The 23,413-nt window shown below is 32.1% G+C and overlaps 1 protein-coding gene across 1 annotated transcript in view; it reads right to left on the reverse strand.

Annotated features, from left to right (window-relative positions):
• Window positions 1-23,413, reverse strand: part of LOC132942941 (protein slit) — a 132,084-nt gene that overhangs the window by 46,582 nt on the left and 62,089 nt on the right. The window contains exons 2-3 of the mRNA XM_061011659.1: window positions 16,302-16,373; window positions 13,397-13,468 (exon numbers count right to left, since the gene is read on the reverse strand). Coding sequence (XP_060867642.1) covers window positions 13,397-13,468; window positions 16,302-16,373 — 144 coding nt within the window. The remainder of the gene's footprint in view (window positions 1-13,396; window positions 13,469-16,301; window positions 16,374-23,413) is intronic.

The raw sequence follows: 23,413 nt of genomic DNA on the forward strand, positions 1-23,413 counted from the left end.
TAATATTGAGTAGAATTTGTGAATTTCAAACAGTAAAACCTAGAATTTAAAAGTTTTGTATAATTTAGAATTAATTATTATACGTATATAATATATATAGCTACATTATAATATGAATATTGAAATATTTTAAGATGATGAATCCATTATATTTCGAATAAATTTATTCATAGTATCTTATATATCATATTATAATAGAGTGGTTAACTTAAATGAAATCGATAAATAATAAATTAAACGTATTCATTGGTTGTAACTTGTAACCTAAAATATTTTAACAAAATATCGGTATTTTTTTGTTTTGTAACTATGTCTATACAAAAATATAATTATTTAGTAATTTGTTAACAAATTTAATTGTTGTTTGTGTTGCAAAGTGGAAAAATAGAAGATTAGTTAACCCATAATGAGTCATCGTCCAAATACGAATTCGGTCGATGATAGCCCACGACGACGTCCTTAAGGACATGGCACATTAAACTGGATTTAATCCAATTGAAAGCGTTTCTTTGTTTTTATATACGTATGCGTGGGGGAGCACGTTTATAGGGAAGTGATTACCCGTGTTCGCGATGCAATCAAATCGGTCTTCGGGTTAAGGGTTTCGAGTTAATGTACAGGGGTATTACTTAAGCGCCGAGTTCGGAATTATTCACGACTATATAACCGTTTCTTTACAGATTATAGGAGTAATATACTTTCTATCCGATGGCAACGCTAACCGAATAGGTTCTATTCTTACATCGTGTTTCTCGAGTGGGGTAGGGTCCTCTCATCGCGGACAGCTACTCGCGCAGAGTAAAACAAATGGTCTTTTGTTTTTTCGTTTTCTTGTTTTTGTTTTTTTTTTTTTGTTTATCGACTAAGCTTCTCAACAAATATAATATATTTTATTTGCCATTATTATTATTATTTATTTTTTTTTAGTGCCTACATACATCAACTTAGAGTTGTATATATGGTTCGGAATTGTATAATTATACTAAAAACTATATTACTAAGTGCATTGGTTATAAAAGTTATGAGTTTATGACACATTAAAATGTATCGCTATTTACGACCAGATTTCACCCGCAAGGAGCGAGCATTAAATGGTTAGCTAAAACGAAATACTATTTTACATAATAAATCAATTCTTATTCACCTATAATTTAGAATAAAAATAGAATATATTTTGCATTTATTGTAATTATTAATAATCATAATTGACTATAATGATGACAGAATATATAATTGCATTTGAAATATAAGAATTGTGTTAAAACTATTAATCGTCAATATTACTATTCGTAATAAATACCTAGATATTTTTCCTTGAAAAATATTTGTTAAAAAATAAATTTTTTTTTTAATATTTTCACACATTTATTATATTATACGTCATTAATAATTGGATATACTTTTTAATTTTTCTTTGATGAAAAAAACCTTTCCCGAACTACGATAGGGGGTATGAGTTTCAAACCGTATCCATTATACATAATATAAAATCAACACGAGTAGAAAAAAACAGGCGTAGGTATACTCCGCATTGTGACTCAAGACTTTATTAAATTTGGCGTGTACGTTTTAACTGGAAGTGAAAATAACATTAATCTTGCATTGGACGAGTGTGTATGTATTGTGACAACAGTTCGGGTAAATTTCTTTGGTCGAGCAAAACGCGTTAAATGGCAACAATAAATGATTATTCATGACAGGGTGTTGCACAGATTTCCAATATCTGTTAGGTATCTATATCACACCGAATGTCGTGTAAACAACAAGTGTTGCAACTGTTTGCGACTCTATCCATTCTATTAAACACAATTCAGACTCGTAGAGCGCATTGGATATAATCAACAGCAGAACATCTGCGGTCAAACAGCCAATTACCCGCGGTTTTTACGGCTTCTTCATCCATAAAACCTTAGAGAGGGTGGCAATAATAAGAGACACTAAGAGGATTATCTGTGGTGGCACAGCTCTATATATTATTGTGCTAACCCGCATTGCGACAACACCTGGTCAAACATTCAATTTGCTCGAGGTCAATAAAAACGAACGACCGAAAAAATATATAAAATCTTTTACAATTAATTATATTATATCTACCGAAAAATAGGGGACGTTATTATTGGTGTAGTTGTTGTTGTTCTTATTAAAAAAGGATTCTTTTGGATTAACGAGGTGTCTCAGGACCACCATGGTTGATTAGCAATTAGTGCACATCTTTGAGGGGTCAGCAGCAGGAGGAGGGGATTAAGTTAGCGCATTGTACACTTCGACGGATCCTTTAAGTTGGTCCCAAAATGAGAAATAATAAGCTTTTCCGAAAACTGTTTGCAAACCAGAAACCTTGGCAGGAAACTTCGATACCGGTGAAAGTTTGAAACAGACGTTATCAGTAAAGTTTTTGGTCTAACATAACTACATCAACTTAAATCCGACAGATCTCTTTAGTCGGGGTATGCAATATTGAAAGCGACTGTAGTTCTGTACAGAAATTTATCGCCCCCGCGTTAAATAAAAATAACCAAAAAAAATAAAAAAGAGAGAGAGAGAGAGAGAGAGAGAGAGACAGACAGACAGAGTGAATAAAATGTGGAATTAGTTTAAATTTCCCTCGACATTTCACGCCGAAAAATCATCGGTTCTTAAGACAAATGGACCCAATGTCTCGTGAACATGATTTATAGCACAGTGCAGGTTTATCATATCTTCAATTTCAAATACCATTCTCTTCCACTTTGTGTATTCATTTTTCAAAAAAATATAAACAAAACGAAATATATACATATACCGTATAGCTTTGCATATAGGTATATGTACGGTGTAAGTATTATATGGGTAAATGTATATAAGACACAATATTCTTCGCAGACGATATCAGTTTTAGTATATTTACTCAAAATTCAATTGTCAGCGCAAATAATATAAAATGAAACGGATAGTTTTAAATTTCTCACTTAATAAAATCTTATTTTGTTATTGTACGCTCAACATTTTTATTTGCTATTATATAGTACCTAAAGTAATAGTATATTTTTTATCGTAATAAAAATATGAATTTTAAGTTAAGAGAATATGACGCGTATAGTATACTTATCTGAGAGTATTTATGTGTATAATAAGTAAATTAATGGATTACATTAGTTTTTAATGGATAATATTGTTATATTATACAGCTGCACTACACCGCGGCTGTATAATATAAAATATTGTACAAAACACCGGTGTCGGCAATCACTACTTTATCAATATTTTCCAAGGAACCGACCAAAACAAGACATTTCATTAATTATATATTATACTCAGTTCGAACAAAATATTTTATTTATCTGTTCACGGGTTCGTTGTACATCCTTTCAGTCGGGTTTAATGAACACGTGGGAATTGATTATATTAAAATTGCATGAAACACAAGATTCGTGTAATATAACGAAAAAAACGCTTGTAAATAATATTGTATTATGTATTGAGATAATATTATATCGATTTACTATGGTTTTATACGTCGTATCGTGTTTCTTTGAAGTATAGTAGGCATAGGCAATGTAAATATGTTTTTTTCATTTAATTACTGCATTATTCTGCATTTAATCTATTAGCGATACCTATGTACGAGTTAAATTTAACCACCTCGTCCGGTTACAAAACAGTTAGAAAAGCTATTAAAATATAAAAGTTTTTCCGAACTGATTAAAAATTAATTACCTGGCGGAAAATCGTTTTTCTTTTCGCTGGGCGTTTTAATTAAAACTAATTCCTTTATCCCCCTTCTCTACATTTGCTTCGTGTTCAAAGCGAACTTTTGCACTTAAAATAGCTCTCGAAAGACGATTTTTTACAAGAGCATATATTTTACCGTTATCTGGTGGACGGCTCTGTCATGGGTCCGGAGTGGAAAAAAAAAGAACGTATTTTTTTTTTTTTGTATTATTAATTGCGGTCCAGAGAGAGAAATATATCGCGATATGCGTTACAATAGCCACCGAAAATATATATATATAAAAAAAATAGCACGCACATTAACAATGATATCAGATCGAAATTGTTTAATTGCACAAACGTAAAAAACAACCACGAAAAAAAAAACGCAACAATATAGCATATCATCAAATCAAGAGTTTTTTATTTTAAGATGAATAATATAATATTTCTTTTTAGGAAGTCTACCGACATTCCATAGATATCGAATTTGATAAAATTTATCACATCAGGGAAATGCGTGTTCAAATAGTTTGTGTTGATGTAACCAAAAGAAGTTCGGGTCTAAAATAACCAATCACAGACAACCTATTAAATGTAACGTTTGTTTCTTTCTGTTTTATTATACGAAAAACCCACAATATTCTAAACGACAGATATTTTTTTTTAAAAAACGTTTTACCATACGTTAACCGGGTGTTTCATTTCTCATTTGTTTTGGCATTCGTTCAACACCCTCTTAAAAAGCGTTTTTTCTTTTTAGTATTATTGTTAATCTTCTATATAATATGTGACCTTAGTCTTAGAATGTTTTTTATAAACGTATATGGCTGTTTTCGTGTTTAGAGCTACTTTTACTATAATTAAAATCGTATTATACTTCACAGTAGGTAAGCATTAGTTAAATGATAAAACTGAAACATTCAGTAAAAATTCTACGAAGAAATTTAAGTAATAATAACAAAATCGAATTGAAATTCGTACACGAGACAGCGTTTTAATACGTTTTTAAGTATGAAAATGAATGTGATATGGTCCTAATATTTTCGAAAATACCTCTGTAGATATTTAGGACGAATGCCTCTATAATGGGTCTCAACAAAGTACAATGATAATATGTTGGCTATATTATACATGAAAGTGTTATTTTATTATTTTGTAGTTGAGGAAAATACGCAGTTAAAGGTCATAGTAGGGGTACTGCACGCGTAAAAAATGATTTACGATATTTATTATGGATAATGATTCCGGTGTGGTGGCGAACGAATAAAAAATACTATAGCACCTACCTATATAATATTATGGACATTTAGTTTCCATAAACGCAAAACGGCCTCGGCATTTCCGATAAGAACCATAATATAGCACACGGTGTAAAGTAGTGTACCTATCGCCGGGCAACGATACATTATTATTATTATTATTATTATTATTGCTGCAGCACGATCGCATCCCCCCGCGGACAGTTCGAATACAATGATAATAATAATAATAACATTATTGTCGAGAGCACTATAAACGAACACCTCGTGACAAACGCAGCGTTGAACATAATATAATTTACATAACAACATTACACATGTCACTAATTGTCGGTATATTTATAGGCAGGTACAGGCGTTTTTGTATGGAACACATAATTGGACGGTTTTTACGAAAAGGGGTGCAACGTCGCATTATTTTTTATACGTTCATTTTGTGTGAAATTTTACGTCCGATCGAATGGCTGCGTTGTCGTGGACGCACGATGTCTTGTAGTCGTAATTTTTTAAGCAATTTGTTTGGTCACAATTCAATCACTCAAAACCTAAAAATTACTTTTTTATGCAAAATAGCACACGTTATTTATATTTTATTATATTATTAAATATTTGTTCGTAATTTCTTTGTTTATATTTTAAATAATGCGTTTGTTAAATTGTTATTTATACGCATAATTCATTGACTGGATTATTTATTTAGAATACTTTGAGACTGATGCAGCAGGCACACACGTGGGGCAATTTTGTCCGTAGAAAAACGCATACTGCCGACCCGGTGAATAACCGATATATAGATGGTACTTATAACAATCTTTATTTCGGGGGAGAGGGTATCAACACCATAACATTATGGATATGACATCCGGTCAGTGTCTGGTGAATACAACCAAACGACTGCACAATAGTGCACATTACAATATATAAGACGACCAAAATTATATTATATAAAAGGCTGCTGCGGGAATTGGACATTTGGTGGTACTATGGTTTTGAGACTAATGGTGCCAATGTCGAATATAAAATACAAAATAACCCACGTGTTTATTCGGATACATTTAATTATTTTTCTCAATGTGCTTCTCGGCAATAATAAATTGTTGTTTTAAATACCTATTCCTACTTTTATCTGTACATATTTTCATATATTTCTGAAATGTGCACGAGGAGGCTATTGAGTAGCTCGAGCGCCCAAATCCCTACCCTATTAACGCTTATGATAATGATTAATGACAAATAAGTATCATGAACTAGAGACATACAAACTCATTAGGTATCAAATATTCAAGTAAGTATTTCAATATTAAAAATTGGTGCTTCCAAAAGAGCAAGAAATTAATCACCCATTTGCCCGTGCCTCATAAATGTATCGCATTTCCCTATCTTAAAATGCTTTGGTTTTGAAAAAAAATTAAGAAATTAAAATTTATAACTATTATAAATGGTAAAAATATATATTGGTTTTTAGTGACTTAAAATTAAGTAAAGAAAATATTTTCAAATACATTAATAGTTTAAAAAAAAATGAGTTTCTTGTGCGTTAAATGGATCATCCCAATTTTGGAGTACTATGAGGTAAAAAAATCGAATTTCGGACGATTAGTTTATGAGTTACCCACAAGTATGTAATGTTTAGATTGGGTGGATGGAGTTGGGCAAGGGCACCCCAGAAAATATCAGTCCACTACTCCACTCAACTAAACTTATACTAACTACCTACTAGTATAACTACTAATAAACAAATTATCCGAAACTCGATTTTAAACATTTTCCGAATAATGTACTGCTTAGAAATATAAAATCAAAAACTTTGGTGTTTTCTGAAGTACCTAATTAGAGTATAATATTATGTCTTGCGTTAAGTGGATCGCCCTGTATACTTAGGTGACGGCGTGCTGTCGATTATCGGCCCTGGCCAAAGTCACTAAACGTACAAGTCTCTACCACACCAAGTTTCGAATTTTCCTTTTTCGCACAGGTACCTAATGATGATATGATATTATCGTACGTTATACACGCGCAGTTATAGTATTTTATATATTATTAGCTTTTCCACGGGACCGGCAAGGCGTCTGCGGTACACGCTTTATACGTCCGTTAATAATCCGTCAACCAACAATAAAGTTTACGCCCGCGTTCACCACACAAAAGACTTTTGCAAACGACAGCCACATTATACTATCGCCTAAACTTTAAATGTCAACGGCGCGGCGGGTGACGTAAAATACCGAAATCTTATATTATAATAATAATATATTATTATCGTTATAATAATATATATTATCGACTCGATAACATTTCAATGGCATATAGGTATAGGCGCTGTGTGCATACACCATGTACCTATACTGCAGCAGCGGAAACACCTAAATATACTGTTCTATAATATTATAGTGATCCACGCGTCATTTTTATATACGGCCGAGAAAAAGAAATTAATTTCAATTTTATACACTGAAACCGCGAGAATTTCGACAAGTGTTATTGAATGAAAATTAATAGTGTGTACGTAAGCTGTATGTATACGCGGGGTCTGTGATAAGTCCTAAAAAAATAGCGTTCATTTGTTTTAATTTAAACTTTGCATTTATTTTAACTTTTTTTTTTTTATATTTGGCGGAGGGTAGTTCCGGTTGTTTTCGGTTCGCCGGTAACCGGTGGGCGATTTCGGGTCTAAAGCCTCTGGAAATTAATTCGGGAAAAAACAAAAAGGGGAAGCGTTTTGCTGGTGATAAAGATCCTGATTTACTATATATAATATTATATACTCCCTCACGCTTAATGCGGCCATTATAAATATATAATATATTTTATAGTGTATGTGCCCGATGATCACAGCCTGAGTATATTAAATATATTTATAGGTGGTGTTGTTGACAAATATTTCCAATAACTATTATATTATCCTACAGGCGAACTGGGGTCGGGTCTATTCGTCGACTATCCTTTTCATTAAACGGGAATTTCGGAGTATATTAATAATAATTTGCCCGTGGGTGGTAAAAGTGTCCTGGTCACGATAGGCTCCCCATAATGGACGGCCGTGACGGGACTTTAATGAAAGCTCGCATGGCGCGGCGGCCGGGTGAAAGGGCTCAAAACGCAATTATCCTCAGCCTTTGGTGACCTTTGGCAATCTCACCTGCGATATTAATGTGCCTTCGGGTCGTACATAAATTAGCCTACAGCTTACAGTGTGAAAACATCTTTCACGGCAGCATCGGCAAGCGAACGCCGGGAGTAAAATTTGTATTGTTATCATGTATTTTAAGGATTGTAAGGCATATTAATATTATGAGCAAATTGATCATGAATTGTATTTAATCGTAATATTATTAAGCATTAATCATATGTCTGAAATAGTAAAATTGATGAAAAGATTTGACTGATTTTTTTTTTTGTGTATAATATATATTGTTTATAAACTATATTAATATTCATGTAAAACATCTATTTTATAGTGCTTTTAATAATTGGTAAAGCTTTAAATGTTTCTAAAAACAAATAGAACTAAACACAAAGTTTAAAAAATACAAGAGCTATTAAGTACTTTCAGATGTCGTATTATGGCCAGAGTGTTTTTACGATAAAAGATTGTTTGTGACAACAATATCCGTGTAAAAGTTAATTGAAAAACTGGCCCATAAATTTTAACCCTCAGAGCAGAGTATTAATACGTCCTTTTTACCAGGCAGTGCCAAATTGTTAGTTTCAGTTCATTTTTTTTAAAAATCTTAAACAAAAAATATTTAGTTTTTGTAAAAACGTGATCTTGGGAGTTAAAGCGTCATTAATAAATTAAAGTATATATTTGGCATATTATTAGTGTGAAATGTTTTAAAAAGTTTTTTGGCATAGGTTTCAATTTCTGTGAAGCTATATGTTTTTTGAGAGATGCTAAATAAACTGCTGGATTCATTAAATGTAATAAACAAACGGACTGGAAGAGAACTATTACGCTTAAAACGCCGACGAAACATTTAATTTAAATGTGATTTAGTCGGCTCAATTATAAATTATTTTCAAAATGAACATAAATTATTTTTATTTATGCAATGAATTAATAATGCACTACTTGAATCTCGAACAAGCCGAACAATAATTTTTGAAAATTTGCATGACTAATGTTAATATACAATATTAACATTATTAGTGTGAGATAGTTATGAAAACAATTTTAAGTTTATATCCTGCAGTCGATAAGACGCCTAGACGGTGCTGTACAACTTTGAATAAGTTTGTACAGTTAATACATTTTTTTTCTTGACTCATATAATAATATAGTCACAACTGAAAAGAGTTGACTATACCTGATACAAATTGATATTATTCAGGAATATAATAATGTTGAATTTGTGAACATTAAAGATTAAACAATATTGCATTTAAACAAAGAATATTTCAATATACCAAAGAGTAAAAAAAATATATTAAAAACCCCGTGAATTCGGTCTGCTTTATAGAAGGTTTCAAGTGTAGGTACCTCGTCATAGTACGGAAGTCGGTCTGATTCAATAGTAAATAGAAAATATGATTTATGAGTAAAAATTCAACATTTAAATAATAACATCATACATTATATTATGATTATATGAGTTTAAATGATAAATGAAGAATGCAGTTGAACGTTTTGTCTAAACAAAAGTGACGGACGTATCTAATCGTCGAAAATATTAAATTTCGACATAATATTATTATAAAGTTTGACATTTGAAAATTGTTGAAAAAAAAACAATTTAAATATTAAATATAATAGGTATTAAAATAGATAAAAAGTAGAAAGATTTGTTTTACTTAAATCAATCAGAATTGGCGTTCGCAAACGTGCGACGGCTAAATTATTCGACGCGCGAAATATAATTAATATTTTAACGAATGTACCTACAAAATACAAACAAAATGTATTAGTTAAATCCAGACAAATATTTACGTTGAAAAGTAATATTTCAGATGGTTGAACGTATTTTTAGGTTCAGTGTATATAGATCGTGGACCACATTGATGTTTAAGGCATTACCACGTGGCAACAATAATGTTTACAGAAATCGAAGGGCTGCATAATATATTATGTTATCATGTATGTTTGTATACGTCATACTGCCTATATGTATATTAATATTGCTTTACGTACCCACGTATACAGAGTGGTTCTCTGGATATCCCTTGCTACGTCACTCGTCTAAAATATACACATTTTGAAATCAGCTTAGTATAATATTATATATTATGCGATTTCATTTTTCTTCAATTTGCTATCAAATTCTATCATAAAATTATATCGTGCAGACATTTGCAAGAACAGCAATTTGTTTTCAGTAGCTTGAAACTATTACGACTCGTACAGATTACACACAGAAATCCAACAGTATAAAAATAAATAACATAACAATTGCATATTAAAATCTCAGCCCTAGTTATAGTACTTACACTGACTACCTAGCTATTTATAACAAGTGAAGACAATTTTTACGAGGGATATGAAAATTGACAGCTGACGCGATGAGCGCACCATTAAAATAATCATCCTGTACAGTTACGATGTGTAGGTATACAGAGTGGCTCCCCAGGCGTACTCACCCTCTTTTCTTTCATCAACAAGTAACAAAACAGTTATACAAAATCTGGTTTTTGGAATTTTTAAATAGACTATAATATTTTTGAGTTCTTGAGATATTTTGTACTACTTTAGGAGATACAAACTTCTGTTTTTCAAATGACTACACTCCTTTTATACAGTAAATTAATAATACCGATAATTTTTCTGAAAATGTTGATCAAAATCAAAATTCAAACGAGCAGTTTAGAACTATTCAACTTTATGTACTAAGAATAAAAAGGTCAAATGTCAATAATGTAGTTTTTGGATACAGGAACTATAGTAATTTAAAAAAATTAGTATGTAATTTATATTATAATCTACCAATATAAATATTTGTAAATATGGTCTAAGTATAAAAACTAGATCCGATATTAAATCTATTTAATATTTATTTAAAACCATTTTTAAGGACTATTATCCTTAATATATCCATTTGAATATCTGAAAAACTACTCGTTTTAGTTTTGAATTAGGTGCAACAAAATTGTTAAAAAAAAAACTTAAAAAAATCCACTAAATAGTGTACAGTAAAAAAGGGAGGTGGGTTCTCATTTGAAAAACAGAAGTTTGTATAGCCACCGAATACTCGTTAAGTAGTACAAAAAATCGTTTAAAAATTCCGAAATTCTGAATTTAAATAAAAACCATTATTAAACGAAATAATGGAGGTAAGCATATTCGGTGAATCGCTCTGTACACCGTGTGTTGTATATACGTACTGTTCATGGGCACGTTTGTCCTGTAGTGTACACAGTACACACATCGTTGTTTTGAATACTGATGTGTATATATTGGACGATAATATTATATGTATATATTATATTCGTGTGGAATTATAAGTTAATTAGCTGTCGGTGGTTTTAGTATGCGGTATAAGCGAGTATAAGGGCTTGACGGGGGGGGGGGGGGTGATATTATATACACTGGCTGTGTGTGTATGTGTGTGTGTGTGGTATCATTGGTAGTCGGTGGATACCAGAAAATCCCGGGGATCCTGCTGGCGAATAGAACGCGGAAATTGCGACGTAAATAATCAACGGGGTCCATTCATGACAAATTGCACAGTTGTTGAAATCCTACCACACCCCTTCACCACGGCGACGTGTATCGATATAATATTATATTACAGTTGACATCGTTTATAATGTCGTCCAAGGGACCAGGGAAAATAGGTCATAATAACCGAAAAGCAATGGTCATAACAACCGAAATTCAATAAAAGTTATTAGTCACCTATTACAATACAGTATATTATTTAAAATTTAAATCGCTTAAGTCAATCTACCTACCGTTAAAAAGTAAAGCGTATTCACTAGGTATACATTTAAAAAATATCTGATAATTTTGTTCGTAACATGTTTTTTATTAGAAAAATGTTGTAGTATTTACTAATTTCGTTTCTACGTTTTCAAAGTTTGTTTTTGACCTTACATCATTAATAGCCACATAAATTGTCACTGCAGATTGTTTGATGATATTTTTTTCTCATCTTGAAATTTAATACTGCTATAAACCATCGTTAACGTGGAAGCTATATTGCGTGGTCATTATGGGCATGCCATTCGTCTAAATTCACCAAAAATAAACATCATTACATCCGTATGATCATTATAAGAACGTCCTAACAACCGATAAAATTTGGCATAAAGAACATAATATGAGTTTTGCCCCGGGGCCTTTAATTTTTGGTCTCCAAGCCCGGCGTGTCACTACAACCATTATAAACGGTTTCCACTGTTTACCTACCTATATAATATAATATCATACGCGCTAGACGCGTTCGGCCAGCAGCAGACGCAAGTACGTAGGTGCAAATCAGTAATCACCAACACTGATGCAGCACACAGCCCACACACATATTCCCAACAACTTCTCGACACCGACCGGTGGTTCGTGTGAATAATTTTTCATTCACATTTCAATTATTCGTGTCGATTAATTGATTTTATTTTTATAATAATATTATCGATCGTCCTCGCCGATGGCCACACGTCAGCACCTCCACAACGGCAATATTTTACAACAGTCATGGGATCAACAGGATTTTCCTCGAGACGTATCCTTTTTTTATAACTTCTGCGCAATGTCAAAGTACCTACTCCGGATACTTCAGTTTCTATCGAACCCATTAATAACAACTGTATTATATTATTAAGTTATTCGCGGTGTCGTAGTTATAGTGTTAGGGTAGTTGATAGTTCTACAAGGTATCGACTTCGTGACCACGACAATCGTTTTGTAGGGAAGCTGTTAACATCATGTAGGTACGTAAAGTATTAATAATTTTTAAATGAATAAAATCGTGTATTTTTCAAGCTTTATTCACTCCACAAACAATAAACTTTTTATGTCGTGGAAATGTTGCCAAAACTATATACAACCTCCGTAAACAAGCACTATATTATGAAAATTATTTTTAATGTTCTATATAATCGCACGCGTAGTTGACTCGATAAGCATGTGTTGTTTTTTTTTATTACCTTCTTCATTTGTCAAAACGTCGAGATGTCAACCACACATTTCTAGTCATGCGTTGGATTACGTATGCATAAACATTTAACACGAGAAGTAGCTTTTGACATTTTAATTTCAGTCCTACTCAACTTGACGACGACACTATAGTAATAATATTATATAATTTATAATTTAATCGTCTTGATATCCTTAACAAATAACAATAACTATATATATATGTATGTATTTATTTATATAATAGGTCATTCTGTTTAATTAACGACCATTGTGTTCGCAAAGATTGTTATTATATTCGGACATGATTAATGACGAGAAAAACTATTTACGTACCTATAATTAATATTATATATTTATATAACGGTAATATACTTACAGTCGTTCCAATCGACCGAGATGTTTGAAAGCTCCTTTCTCAATCGTATGGATTTGATTGTCCGACAATTGCCTTGAAAAAATAAGAAAAAGAAACAATTAAAAAGAAACATTTTTCAATTATAAAGTTTCTTATAAAAAGGGTCTTTCGGGGGGTGCGTATATATTATATATAAGAAGGGAAAAATACGAATGATTTGATTGCGTTTTTAAGAATAAAGCAAACAATATATAGAAAACGAATTTAATTGGTTACAAATCCTACTGCATGGAAGAATGATTCTCAACTTGCTGTTTGACAGCAGTATCGAAGAAATATTGCCATTTATTAAAATTACTTTTTGTCCGACTTACAGTTCAAAAACTTACACCCTTATATTTGAGATAAAAACACGCCTCGAATACACAGCGATATAAGTTTCAAGGTTCAAAAAATACTTTGTACATGTTATTGTAGCACCTCTTTTAGAGATATAATATAATTTAAAAGAATAAAATGAAATGAAATCACCGGACTAGCAGTTCAGTCTCAGTGGTAATTATTACTGTACCCAATCAAATTAATTAGACCCGAGAGTAATTAATAACATTTTTTTTTCAAACATAACTAAAACTAACAAATTATTCAGCAGAAACATACATAACTATAATAAATATAATAGATAACATAATAATTATAAATCTGGGACGGTCATTTCCCCTCCTAACGTATTTTTATATCATAGATGTTGAACAGTTGCGGCTGAACGGGAATTTTTCTTTCGCAGTTATTTATTTGAACATTTGGATATTTTTTGATAATTATTATTCATTTTTAATAATAATAAATAGAAAGCGTAGGAAGGTCGTAACCAAATAAAAAGGTATAAAATAATAATTATATTTTTAGGCTGCAATATAATACACTGACCCGGGGCGGGTCATTCTCTAGCGGGCTGCAGTTATTTAAATCGAAAATATTCGTCTACTTGTTATGAAAAACGACGCCGTCAGATCCAAAATTCAATGAAAAAAATTTCAAACATTTAATCCCTTTAATCCTACCCGGGATGGGATGGAATCGACCAGCATGGTGAGAAATGCCTGGGGTGGAAAAGCCATATATAGGGAATGTTTGTGTCGTATAATATTATATAGATAGCTGTGCCGAAAATGGAATGGCACTGCACATATGTTATACATATTATGTGAAACTTGATATTATATTTTACGTACGATTAGATAATAATAATTGGATAAAAATTAGCGATGGTAATAATATCAATAATGTAGGTATGAAGCGAGGGGGTTGTCTGGTGACTGATGAGGGCTCATTATCCATGCGACATTATCTTATATTCTTTTTTTTTGATCTGACAATATTGTACAATGAAATTCAATACAAATCTTCACGTTACATAATATTATGTGACCCATAAAGAGGCGTATGGTGAGGGGGAAATGTGAAGGGGTGAGGTGTCAGAAACCCTTTGCTTATAAATAATATTGTTTAGAAAAAGTTTAAAAATATGATATTGTTGTATACATATTCATAAACAAACTTAATTTTAAATTATTAGATATTTCACCATAATGAATTGTGGTAATATGCAAATTTGATATAGCTCAACTATACACTCTAGATCAGGGTCCACAGTCCACACTATGATAGTAAAATGTAATAGATAAAAGTTGTGATTGTGGCAGCTACCTATAAAATATTAATTATGTATTACCATGATGGTTTAAAGACACTGACACCGTTAAGACAATATGATTCAATTGCTTGGAACAATGTCATATACTATCATATATTGTGTATATTAAATATTAAATATATTATTTATTGTTATAGTGTACAGGCGTATATTTTGTTTTACAAGCTCGAAAATCCCTTAAAGTTGTCATTTATATAATTTTATAAAATATATTATGTATAACTGTATGAACAAAGGTGTAACTATGGACCTTTGAATTTGGTGGGTTTGAGAGTCTCATCTAAAATTATTTTTTCATACACTAATTTCATAATAGTTATTTTTTTTTTTTAGGACGTTTGACTTTGAAACGTCTATTTTACATATAGCCATATAGGTGAGTGTTTTTCCACTGATCCCTCCCATACTATACAAAAGTTATATAAAACCACTGGTAACACGTGTGTGTGTGTGTGTGTGTGTTTCTTTATTGACTGTTTATATTAAACATCTATACTCACGCACTTAATATTGTATTTTTAATTTGACAATTTGAGATGACTTTTTTTTAAGATCGGAAGAAAGACTGTTGAAAATTGAATAGGGTTTGCCACAATTTGATATAAAAAAGTAGTTATAAAATTGGATTTTTATATTTTTAACAAGATATTGAGCAACCAGTAGATTATGTTTACAAGATGCTGCGAGGCGCACTTGCAATGGTGTATAGTATATCTACAGTATAGATATACTTAGAGTAAATAATAAAAGTCTGAAAGCAAAGTTCGCGGGAGTGGAAAATATAAGTTTCCGTTCTTATTAACACGAATAATGAGAAACTGGGTTTCCTTCTGCATTCTTACTGTTTGTTTTTTATCCCTTTTCGCTACAAATATCGATGAATAATTTCAAGTGGTTCAAATACTAAGTCACTGCCAAAAATCACTCGAAGTTATGATTTTAAAAACAATTTTTATGTTTATTTACTTATCCCAGGGTCCGTTCGAATAATAAAGCATATAATATATTTAAAAAGTCCCGGAAAACCATCCTCTATTTATACACTCGACCCTCTACATATACTCAGTAGGAGCTCTATTAAATTTTCACAGGTCGCCAGACAAAACCAACAAACTGGACGCAAGAGGGGGAACAAAAAAAAACATAAATCAAGTTGACTTTTAAAGGTACATATTTATATAAATACAAGGTAAAAACAAAAGTACTTACAAGACTCGTAAATTAGTCAGGTTGGCAAAGTCAGTAGACGATATGACCGTAATGTTGTTTCCTTGCAAGTCTCTGTAAATAAAAATGAATACATTTATTAGTTTATTATTTAAAATTAAAATAACAATAAGGAAACTTCACCGGTCCCATTATTCACAATGAACATTGAAGTATAATAATATCCATTACCCTTACATCCAAACTACTAAAATGTTTTAGAAAGTATACAGTGTTGTCGGAGTGTGAAAATCGTATGCATTGCTATAACGTATTTTAACAGACTAATTAATTCTTACATTTTTTACGTCATACATACAACACCGTCGTTGAAACTTAATGCGTAGCGCCAAATTTTTCGGGTTACAAATTGGTGACAAGCAAAATGCTTAGATTTCCTCCTGAACCGCAGTCATCACGCGATTATAGTCATCAACATTAGATAGTGTGATTCCCCAAGCATGCTCACCCCCTTTTTCGTCTTCAATAATGTACTCGTTTAAAATCTGACTTTCAAATATTATACTTAAAGACCGTGTTTTAATTTTCTTGAGATTTTTGTGTATACTGCTATTACCTACTTAAAGAGTGTCCTGTGGAGATACACACTTCTGTTTTTCAAATGAGAAGCCCCCCCCTTCCTTTACAACTGTAAATCTTTATATTTATTTTTATGCCTACAAAAGTCAGAATTGGAATAAATTCATAATTAAATTTAAAAAAAAAATGGAGGGAAGGCGAGCATGATCGGGGAATCACTCTGTATATAATATTATTGTTATGTACATAGTCCGCGGCGCGGCGCTGCTATAATACAAAGTGACTGTAATAAAATCCTGCGCGTTTATTCGGTTTATTGTCCATAAATCAGAGACGGATGGTGGAACGTCGAAAAACGAAATCATTACAATGGGACTGGCTGCGATAAAAACCGCGGGGTCGTTTGTAAACGTTATTAATTTTACACGTTAAAACACGGATCCCGCTGAGATCGCGATGCCCGTGTCCTGGGATGAATTCGGTGCACTGCCGTCGCATCCCGCACACACGACTGTACTGCACACCTGCAATAATATGCACCTATATGTAGGTTCATATTAGGTACCTATATATACCTGATAATGTAGGTAGTTTGCTAAAACCGTTTGAATCGCCAACGAAATGTTAAGAAGTCTGTTAGGTCTGCAGGTTAATGTTGGCCTCGCCGTTAATAATGTTTCCATCGGTGTGTGTGTGTGTGTGTGTGTGTGTGTGTGTGTGCACGTGAAAGTCGGAGACAAAAATGCATTTTCCCGGTACAGCGCGCGTGCTTGGAAATGGATTTTTATTTTTTTGTTCCATTAAACGATATATAGGCTCGATTTAGGTTCTTTATTGAACACGGAAACGTGCACGAAACGTCGACAACGACCACCTTGCTTATTCTTCGCCGATCGTAATCTCTTCGACAAAAAAGTGCTCCAACAAAGCGGCTTAACTTGTTTGCTGGCTTTCCACTCGAATAGTTACCGTTTGACGAGAACCATCCAACGGTATAATGCATGTAAAATATACCATTTCATATACTCTTTATCGTAAATCATTTTTTTTTGCTCCATACTTTTTTTATGCATGTCCGTTCTACCATTTATACAAGGCTGCCATATTATAACTAAATATGATTTCAAAAAAATGGCCGAGTGGAAAACTTATCGGCTTAAAAATGATAAAATATTAAAATCTAGATAGAGGTACTCGACTGTAGTTACAAAAAAAAATTGTTTTATATATATATATTGCACTAAAACATTTTTAACAATAAATGTATATAAATGGATTTGGTGTTGCAAAATATGAACACATTATATTATTACATTGCATCTGAATAAAATTTAACTACTATTTTTCAATTAATTTTTCGTGGAGGGATTTCTTTTAAATAGAACATTATTCAAACTCGGTTGTATCATAATGTATTTTACTCAAACAAAACATAACGGAACATTTATATTTTTGCCTGGGGCAAATTAAAATTATGAAATATACATCTTACACGAATACGTACATCAATAAATGGCTTCTAACAAAATATATAGTACAAACAATATAAAAATGTTATTAAGTCCTACCAATACAACTCAAGCACACAAACATCCGTGAGATACAGTAGTTGGTTCGACTACAATTGGTGCAGTTGTACGTATTTATGTTTAAAGCCGACAAATAATATTATCCGGAAAATGATTCAAAGCGCAGCTTAAATTAGGCAAAAATGATCAAGATATTGTTACTAATAGACGTTTGGTAACTTTTATTCGTCAGTAAAATCAAACATCATTGTTACACAAAAAATATCTACAATTTTTCAGGACAAAATACAAATTGTACCAAAACGGTTTAACAAAAAATTTATTAGCGAAAGATTAAAAATAAAAAATGATATGAGGTACCTATATTCTTATAAGATTTCAATGAAAATAGTGTAAAATCATCAAACTTTTTTTATAATAATTCGGGGCTCATATTATTATATTATATAGGTGCGAAGTATCTATCTTGGCTCTTTCACCACAATATTGGAGATATATATACTTGAAAATCCAATAAAATACTAAATAAATTTGTTGCTAATAGTCGAGGAAATACCGCGAGTGTGTGTTGCTCATTTATTTTATCAAGCGGTCGTTGTAAACCATATGACAATATTTGAACTATATTGTTTAAACACCTCAGTGCGGTCGGATACACTCGAAAAGGCAATGTAATTGCGTTTGGGAAACGATGTCTTTTTTTTTGAAAGCCAAGTTCGAAAAAAATACAAATACCACGTACACGGAGGAAATAAAAAACAAAGAAAGGGTAATTTGTTAGTCTCAAGTCTGCGACGAACAATATAGTGCCGTATATTGTTTTCCGCTCTTGTCCGCCGGCTAAACGAAAAGAATTACCAATCGATTTGTCTGTTTTCGACGTAGAAAAAAATTGCGAAACATAAAGAAAACCGTCAGCACCAATACTGACTTCTAATAACGCGAGTAGGCGTTTTTACCAAAATATACACATTCAGGTAGTGTGAAAAGTTGAGAAAATAATCGATTGATCACACTTATCAATTTTATTGTTGACACAAAACACTTCAACTGATATTATAGGTAGTCATGATATTCATTATATTATTTCCGTTTCACGTATATAAACAATACTAACAAGGACTAATAAGGTTTTTTTAATTAATAATTATAATAACCAAACAACCGTGATTCACATTCTGTAAACAATATAGTAACGATTGGAGCTTTTCTGAGAACTAAAACAATGAAGACTGAACAGTTCTGACAAGTCGGATCCACGTGCATATAATATGGCTATATGTATGTATACAACAGAAGTTTAAATTACATTTACTTGAAAATTAATTTATTTTTAAAACTTATAGAATTTGTGTAAAATTATTTTTTTCCGGAGAAATATATTATTAAATCTAAAAATGACCAAATTGAAATTGAAAATAAAAAGTGTTTTTATTTTTTTCATTTCATGATGATAAAGAACTTGCTATAATATAATATTAGGTACCTACCTATATTATATTTAATATAATACAATTTCAAAAGACAAAACTGAAATTGAATAAAAAAAAACGTAATTGTTATTATATCGCGTTTGTACTTTTACATTTGAATGGAAATAGTTTTATAATATTTTAAAACAATTTAAATGTAAGAGTTTAATGATCTTGATCATGTTAGAGATTTATAATTAAATTTAAATATTATTCGATTTCGATTGAATACATTTTCCAATCCACTGATTCGATGTCACTTAAGATATTTCTCAAGTATTAATCGTACACAGGGTGTCGTTTATCAACCGGACACGATGTAATACATCATTTTAGGGTGTTTCAAAAACACGCAGTCTTTAGTTCGGGTCGAGGATCAGAAAAATGTTATACCCCGTATATGACTAGCGGGGTCGTCCGACGCTTGTAAGAAAACCGCATATTAATGGAAGACAAAAAAAATAAAATACATGCTACAATCAATTGTCAAGATAAAGTGAAAACACAACTGACTGGTCATGATTAATTTCAAAAGGAGAACTGTAGATAAATTGGGAAACAACAAAATATTCACTGTCAGGCCACTAGTGTTGGACGACGATAGCCGCCGTCTACGGTCAGCCGGCTTATAAATCTTCAGTGACAAGAGACTTAACTTGTTGAGGTATCCGTGTATAATATTACATATTATATACCGCACATCCCCCGGTCCCCACCTACGGAATGTCAGAGAGAAGACAATTGTTTAAATTATCGTCTGTCAAATACGGTAATTAGGCGTTCCTTAGCAAGGACAAATTCAAATTGTCGCCCATTCATATTGTGCTGCAGTGGAGATTACAAATATAATTGTCTCGGTATCATATACACTGGAATCTTAGTAAACAGATTTAGAATTTCCGAGCTTAATAGTTATTTAGTCGGTCTTAGTATATTAAATTGAATGAAATGTTTTTTTTTTTTTTTTAATATAATAAGATAGCTGTATAATACTATGATATAGAAGAAAAGAGAACGTTCTAATTATTAGTTAAAAGAAAAATCCAACTTCGTAATAAATGTTGATTAGTAACCGAAAATTTAATTCTATAGCAAACCAAGTTTTGCACTCAGTTAAATCTAATTTTTAGTTTTATCGCAAGAACTTTAAATTAATATAAATTACACGACTTACAAGTTACAATAATAGAATATATAAATTTTGAAAATAATATTATACATTGTTTAGTGGTGTGTTACACCTGTAATAAATAGAACATAATATTATACAGTTGTAGTTGCCGTCAACCGAAATCGCCATTCCGGTAAACATATGACAACATATTTTGTATAAATTTATATCATTACTATTATTATTAATATCATTTTATTCGAATCGATATGGAAATCGTTGTAGAACAAGTCGTTTAAAAGCAATACGAAAACACATACTTGGGGTGTCGCGATCATAATGTTATGACCCCGGTATGCATATATAATATATATTATATAACCGCGTTTGAAACAGGGGTATGTGCGGTATATACCTACCCCCTGAAAGCCTTTTGTGTACGCACGCAGCGCAGCGTACATGGGGTTAAAGCCGGACGAGAGGGGGTGGTGAGGGGCCACTGCAGGAGCGATCGAAAAATGTTTTTGGAAATTAGGGCTGCCGGATAATTAAATTTCCGTCGATTATTTTGGCCGCGTGGAAAGGTGCAGGGAAACGGTAGCCGACAAAGGAAGAGGCTTGTTAGCGTGCTGTCAAAAATAGTTGCCAGTCAAAAAAGGGTCCCGCGCGTGCCCGGACAGATGTTCGCCACCGCCACCGCCGCCGCCGCTTCTGCCGCTTTCGAATTTATGTAATAATATTTCGGAGACGGCAAAATTATTATTATAATGTCTGCGTGTTTCCGTGTACGTACATATTATAATATCATATCGTATATTATTATTATAATATGCGCACCGAAAGTTTGTCATCGGCTGAGCGCGGAAAGGGCCAATTAATAAACGAACGCGCAGCCGGTCTCCGTTTCCATTAGCTGCGTTTAGCCCTCTCGTGGATCATGTAAAAGTTTTCCGCGGAATTTTACACTCGGTCTCGAGGCAGCGGCGGCGGTGTTTAAAAACGGTCCAATGTGTTTTCCGATAACCCTTTATAATGTAGGAAAACGCCGGAGATTTATTATAAATCATATAATTATTATATTGTCTGGCGGCGGATGCGGCGACGCTTAATCGATTTTAAAATCGAGCTTGCGGGGTTTTCAATAATCCACCGAAAATACGCCGTCTCAGCGAACACACCTCAGACATTTAATAATGAGCTTATCGCTGACTTTCTGCGCGTTTAGATGACCACTTAAAACCGACACGTCTTTCGACTGTATGGCGTAATGTAAGTACCAATTTAAACAAATTAATACTTTTTATACGTTTTTGTAATAATAATTAAGTAGGGGGGACGGAGTGGCCGAGCGGACTAAGGCGCTGGTTCGATACCTCGGTCGCGGGCGGCATTTTTCTTCGGGCAAGTCACGGTGTCCGGAGAACAAGTGCCGCCATCCCCCACCCAGGCATGGCAGATACCTACGGGTGCCCAAATCAAAAAATCTGCCAAAACAAACACACACGTGTAAACAAATCTACAGTACCACACGCTAATGACCTAGTAGTCGAAGCCTTAACCCTAATAAAAAAAAAAAATAATAATAATAATAATTAAGTAGTTATTACTACTATATAATATATCACTGCATAAGTTTTGTTAGCTTTTAAGATCTAAATAACATCATTTTAAAATTGAAAACATAAAAATGTACAATGTATCTACATTATAATCTAATACACGTATACAAATATTTTTTTTGCTAAACAATATTGGCATAACATTTGTAATATTTATTTACGAATAAAAAAACCGCTTGAACAATTTCAATTAAGATGTTGTTTCAAGTACCATCTATTTACAGAATGCAAACTATTATAACTTAATGATAAAATTGCGTTCAATTTTAAATTAATTGTGATTTGATTGTTTTGACTACTGCAAATCAAAACAAATAAATGCATTTTCAATCACAAAAGTCTAACAAAAATATACAGGAGGACGTTCAAGAGTGCTGTAGTATATTTACGCTTTAAAGAATTAGGGGGAAGTAATTTGAGAATACAAACTAATACAATACGAGGGTTTGGAGATTTCGAACATTTTATTATTTATAATGTCGATCATCGTATAATATAATAAAAACTAAAAAAGTACCGCGTAAAACCATGTATACAATCCATAAACATGTATGAGATTAATAAAAAAATCTTCGATCATAAACAATTACAAAAATAAATATCAATTATTATGACAGATAGTCCCAAACAATATAATATACAACTACGTTTGACTAACTTTGTTTCGCGCCGTCTGTTGTGATAAATTCTTAATGATGATAAAAAAAACAATTCAATTTTATCATCTGTTCGGAGCGTACTAATATTTATTAAAGTTATCTGTCGGAACTTAATCGTTGTTTTCGTTATAGAATAAAGCACATTGCATATATTATTATATATAAAGTTTCGTTAAAATTTGGTA

This window comes from Metopolophium dirhodum, chromosome 4 (genome assembly GCF_019925205.1).
Source record: "Metopolophium dirhodum isolate CAU chromosome 4, ASM1992520v1, whole genome shotgun sequence".
NCBI classification, from domain to species: domain Eukaryota; kingdom Metazoa; phylum Arthropoda; class Insecta; order Hemiptera; family Aphididae; genus Metopolophium; species Metopolophium dirhodum.